Genomic DNA, 6,095 nt, shown 5'->3' on the forward strand with positions numbered 1-6,095 from the left:
GTAGTTGGTAACACACCTTGTGCTGCAAAAACGAACACGACTCGTCTTTTGCGCCATCTTGTGTACAAAGACGATATCGCTGCAGCCGTCGAAGCGTTATTAAGCGTAACCAGGAGATGGCAACGTTGAATATTTATGCAAGATTATTTCTCACAAAATCAGCAAAACTCCTCCGGACTGTTTTTCAAGCCGCTGAGTGCACTTTTAATGGTTGTTTGTTATTTATTTACCACATTTTCTTTTGAGGACGCTGATTGTTTTCTGTCTCGCGTGCGTCGTCGCCATAGTGACAGGAGGACGCGCGCCTGCCTGAGAGCTCTGGAACATGGTAAGTTAAGCTTTAACGATGTTTTAAAGGGAAAATATTACTGATAGTGCGAACAAATGTGCGTATACATGCTTTAAATCTTTCTTCGTTTGACTTCTGGCTTCATACGTGATGAAACACAAGCAGCAAAAGCGAAAGCCAAGAGCCAAAATGTCGTGTTTATCTTTCTTACCGTGTTACTTACGTTCGTCTGATTCGTTATTTCTAAAGTTTCTCCCTTAATTATTTCATTTGTATGTCTTCTTTAACAGCCACCAAAGGATGGAAAGGTATGTTGAGTATATGTTTAGAAAAATGTTATATGAACCCACGCACTTACATGCATACATAACTTTGCAGAAAATGAAAAACTGTCTCCTCAGTTTTCACACTATAAATAATTTGCATTTTGAATCCAGTCTGCAAAAAACAAAGGGGGAAATATCAGCAAGGCTGAGAGGGCGAGACTGCAAAGAGAGGCAGATGAGCAAAGACGGAGAGAGGAGGGTACATCTGCAATATTAATTCAGTGCATTTTAAATCGGGTTTTAATTGCTAATAAATCTGTATACTGTGTTTCTGTCCCGCAGAAGAAGCTCGTGTCATTGCTGAGCGTGAGGAAAGTGAACGGCTGGAGAGGGAGAGAATAGAACAAGAGAAACAAGAGGAGCTTGAGTTAAAGGTCTGATGAACATCCATTTGAACATCCACAGTTGTGTTGCAGACATTTTCCCGCAGGATTTAGTGCATATGCAGCTGTCCGTACTGACGGATTGCATGCGACAAGTTTTTAATGTGATGATTGATTGACGCCCGTCAACATTTCACAGGACAGAGAGCGCAGAGAGGATGAGCTGAATGAACTGCGGCACGTTCTAGATGAAAATCACACAGCAGTTACTGCGTGGGAATGGGAATGCAGGGACAAAGCTAAGGTACGAGAATCACGCACGTCTTTTCAGATGCCTCAGGCTAATACCCGGGGCTACTTTAAGATGCGCTCTGGTCTTTATAGTGGGAGCGCTACATGCGCTGCGACGGCAGCCCAGATCCGTCGGTGCAGCCAGAAATCAACTCCTTCATCAGCTTGTGGAGAGAAGACTCAGAAACCCAAATCCAGCAGGTCTTGGAGAACTGTGCTCTGGCTCTTCAGGTGAGACCGGCACTCTGGATCTGCTGTTGTGAAGTTTATTCAAGTCACTTATTGATAACGGATATGCTAATAGTTAATTTGACCTTAACTAATTCTCTTGGACAGTTGACAAGCGAGCTGGACTTTCTCTTGAGCGAGGGTCCTGACACCAGCGTCGCTCAGCAGTATCGAGAAACGCTCGTGTGCCTGCAGAGTCTCATCCACTGCAAACTCAACCAGGCCACTGAGGAGCTTTTGAAGGTAAGTGCTATGCCGAGATCTTCTCATGAAGCTCACTTCCGTTTGAACACATATCAGACGCATCTGTGGCTCTCCATTCAGTCTGCAAGTTCTCACTCTGACATTGAGACCGGCAACATGCAGACTGTAGTGCAGGATGAAAACGTCACTCTCTGTCTGTGGGCCAACCTCAACAAAAACCCAAGGTTTGTGTGTCTTCGCCGGAGAGTATCAGGCCCCGTAGTGGGATGAAGGAAAAACTTTTGACAATCCATGTTCCCAGGTTTAAAGGCTTCCAGTTTGAGGAGGTGGGTCTGGGCTTCGAGTTGCCGGAGCCACTTGCTGTGATTGACGTCGCTGTTCGGATCCTCCGTACAAGATACGATCACCTGTCCCATCACAGCGAGCGGGAACAGCTCCACAGAAGGAGATCCATGATCGAAGCCATTCTCACTCCACCGACCGAGAGCATCGCAGCGGTGCAGGATGAGAAGACGGAGGGAGAGGGGGACGAGCCGGTGGAGGAAGACAGTCGCTCGGTCAGATCAGACAGCAGAAAAAGAGTGAGTGAGGCTTTGCTCTTGTGCATGTACTTGTTTTCTAGTGTGCTCTGTTGCTGTTAATATCAGTGTGCGTCCATGTGTCAGAGCGCTGTGAGTGTGATCTCAGCTAAGGAGGGGAGAAAGAGCTCTTCAATCAAACCGTTAGACCAAGGAGAAAGTCAGATGGAGGAATTCAAAACAGCATTAGAAGCTGGTTCGGACTTTTCCTATTTCACTTTCTGACTTCTTTATTATTTTCCTCATATTTAACAGAATTAGATTAGGTTGATTTTTTTAATCACAAAAATAACACTGTTTTAGTTAACTATAACCATATGTAGAATACTACAGATGATTTAAATCATTATAAAATGTATTGTTCCAACTCTGAAATCTACTTTCCTCATATAATATGCACACCAGTCGAAATATAATAATATCATATTAATGAGCCACGCTAAATGTGTTTAATATTATCAGATAGGCCAATTATTTGGCAGAACAATTACTTATTGTGGTTATTATTATTACTTTTAATCAACACTGGTATTTTAATTTTATAAAATCAATAAACTGCTGGATCACAGTAATTCACATTATGCTCCTGAACTGTGTAAAAAATGTACTTGGCTGATAATATACAAGATATACAGATCTGACTGCACAAACCGAGATCTGTATTAATATGAGCGTAACAGTTGCTATGCTGCTTGGCGTTGTTATAGCTTAAAGTATGAAAGATAGGTTTCCATTTTAAAGTCTGCTAAAGATTAACTAATTGTTTTGTTTTGTTTTTGTAATTTATTAAAACTGAAATATCAGTTAGCAAAGGCAATATTTATTTATGTATAATTGTATTTTTCTTTAATATTTTCATCATGTATTTATATTTTCTATCAGCTTTATTTTAAATAATTTAAAAAAATGTTTTATAAGTTTATGGTAATAATAGCAACACTGCAAAGTAGTGATTAAATAAAAATTACACTGACTATCAAGTGATATATTATGCATTAATTGCTAGCTCCTCATAACCTAATTAACTTCTCTAGATCAAAATGATTCCGACTCATCCCCAGCCGAGCCCGTGATTGACAGCGCTGATGTACATATAGTGGACCTGCAACAGTTCACACCTTTGGGCGGAGTCTTCTACTTTGACGCCTTCCATCTACCGCCCCAGTCTCGCACAGTGAAGGGCTGGGAAATGAGAGAGGTACTATTTTTGGACGGAATCTGGGACAGCCTACAAGAGATCAAAAGAGAATTATGTGCATTAACTGCGCTTTACTGTTGTGCCTCATAGCTGTTAGAAACCGGTCTCCAGGTCTTCCCCTATCCCACAGAGCCGTCTCGTGCTCAGAGCTCTACCTCAGTGAGGCTTGATCAACACAGCAGCGCTGTTGCCTCATTGCCTGTAGGGGTCTCTGTAGCTCTGCCCGACTCAGTATTGTTTCTGGAGGATCCACATGTGGCGTGTTGGGATCCTATCGGTGAACAATTCACACCACACATACGTAGCATCAGATCATACAGCCTCTACTTCAAAGCCTCCCTGTTATTTTCGTATATTAATATTTCGCTGCATGCCTGTTTAATGTATACCCGTTTCTGCAGGTCAGCACTGGCGGGCAGACTGCATTTCTGAGGCATCCTATGACGCAGAGACTCGCAGCATCTCCTTTAAGATGAACACATTCCATGCTTTCACATTACTGCAGGAGTCTTATATTAACATGCCTTTCCAGTCATGGGAGCTGAGGCCTCTGGGCCAAAACTCAGCTTTGTTCACAATCACTGGAGCTCTTATTGAAGTCGGCATCACTGTCAAGGCAAGAGAGGCCCTGTACAAAAAATACATATCTCTGAGAAATGTTTTAAACATCTTCTTTAAATCTAGAAATGTAGGACTTTTTTGTATTCGTGGGGGTTTCGTATACTGGTTTGAGATGTTTTATATACACACAATTTTTTAAGGTAAATAAGTTACACATATAATTAATTACTTGACGAACATTAGAAATTTCAAACCATTTTACAAAGCAAAACCAATTTTTACAATTAGCTAGTTGCTTATTAACATATTGGCTAGAATTTATGCTTATAAAGCACATATACTGCATGAATGTATTGTACATATCTAATCCTACCCAATGCCTAAAATTAACAAGCCTACTATTAATAAGCAACAAACTAGGAGTCTGAGACACAAATCTGTGTTAATAGTGAGAATTGTACCTTAAAAAGTTAATATATTGCAGAGTAGATGCACTCAAATTATTGCAAGCATTCAATATATTTTATTTTTCTAATCTAAGACCAACAGTATTGCTCCAATTCAAGGCCAGGCTGTTTTCTATATATATCAGCGGCTACGAAAAAAAAAAAAAAAAAAAAAAAAAAAAAAGGTTTTCTCTCTGTGTGCATCACCAGTCCAGTACTTATCAATAGCTTATTGTTTGTCAGGATAAGCAATGTATGCTGCACATGGAGCAAACAAAGAACCTAGATCATCTTCTAGGGAAGTGGATGAGCCCCTCGGATCTCCAGAAGGCCATGCAAAGAGCTGGAATCAATATATTTGTGAATGAGTATTCAGACAAGTACGTCAGCATCAACCCAAAGGTAAATTGCTTTACACTCTCAACACGTATTCTGTATTGGCATAGATGTTCCATGAACTTTTAATACGAAGTACCGTTAACGGTCTATTGCACCAATGGTTTTTCATAACGGAAAAAAGGTTGAAGTGGAACCTTCCTTTTGGACCCTTATTTGAGTGCATTGAGTTCTTTTACTAATTCCTTGGTAAAAACCAAAAACAAACAAAAAAAAACCCAGTTATACAACCCATGATTTGATCTTTTTTTCCCCTTCATATCTAGGACCCATTAATAGAGCACACAGTGTATGAACAAATGGCTTTAATGTCCTCAGCTGTGGCTTTTTCCTGGAGCCGCTGGAACACACAATGCGGACAGGAGCACCTTGTTCTTCAGGTGTGTCATACACTCTGAGCGATTGGCTGAAGCACTATTGAACCTCTGACCTTTAACCTTTTGACACTGTAGGCCTGTGAACAGTTGGAGGCTGGGCCTGTGGCTGAGGAGGCTTGGTCTCTTTACCTACTGGGTGCTCAGAGGAACCAGCATCTAAAGATGAAGGAGCAAGACGACAGCTTCTCTCCTGGGCTGGCCGAGGGCAGCGAGTTCCACTCCACCTTTCTGCACATGCTCAGACAGGACATGAGCACAGAGGGCCAAGCCAGAGTCCGTCAGTCTCACTACCTCTACACCGACACTGTGCAGAGGCTCCTGTGTGCAACACGCGTCCTCACCTACTCCTGAGAAAAGAAAGATTAAGCATCCACGAATACTACATGCGTACACACTAAATATATGTCTGTAAGTGTATGTCTAAAACATTTGATAACGTGAAAATTGCTACATATGATGACATGCTGAGATGTAATAACATCTTGTGAAGTTCTTTATAAGCAGGTAGACTTACTCTTGAATGATTATTTATAGCATCATGAAATAAATATATACACAATAGATACCACCACAAAAGAGCTTGTGCACTAAATCTTTCATGGAGAAATTGTTTCTAAATGCTACAAAACACATTTAATACTAAAAAAAATTATCAAAAAATGAATAAAAGATTTCATTATAAATTCTATTAATAATTCATTGTTTTTGTAGCTGAAATATAACTGGCTATACTCATGTTGAACTTGTTGCCATTTGGCAGTGGTTCGTTTACTTCATTTTATATTACCAGCCATGGTCGAACAACTAAAACAAGAACACACCCAAGCATTAGTGTTAAACACGCATACTGATTGAAGCTTTGTGATGCATTTTACACA

The 6,095-nt window shown here is 40.7% G+C and overlaps 1 protein-coding gene across 1 annotated transcript; it reads left to right on the forward strand.

The window, feature by feature from the left end:
* Window positions 1-109: 109 nt before the first annotated feature.
* Window positions 110-5,900, forward strand: dnai7 (dynein axonemal intermediate chain 7). The gene is made up of 16 exons (XM_043237818.1): window positions 110-328; window positions 580-597; window positions 727-814; window positions 898-989; window positions 1,138-1,242; window positions 1,323-1,460; window positions 1,566-1,700; window positions 1,782-1,885; window positions 1,963-2,242; window positions 2,327-2,435; window positions 3,274-3,437; window positions 3,528-3,714; window positions 3,839-4,053; window positions 4,688-4,846; window positions 5,107-5,220; window positions 5,293-5,900. The coding sequence occupies exons 1-16, from the start codon at window positions 326-328 to the stop codon at window positions 5,566-5,568; spliced, it is 2,187 nt and encodes a 728-aa protein (XP_043093753.1). The 5' UTR covers window positions 110-325; the 3' UTR covers window positions 5,569-5,900.
* The last annotated feature ends 195 nt before the right edge of the window (window positions 5,901-6,095 follow it).

Source organism: Puntigrus tetrazona, chromosome 4, assembly GCF_018831695.1.
Source record: "Puntigrus tetrazona isolate hp1 chromosome 4, ASM1883169v1, whole genome shotgun sequence".
In the NCBI taxonomy this organism is placed as follows: domain Eukaryota; kingdom Metazoa; phylum Chordata; class Actinopteri; order Cypriniformes; family Cyprinidae; genus Puntigrus; species Puntigrus tetrazona.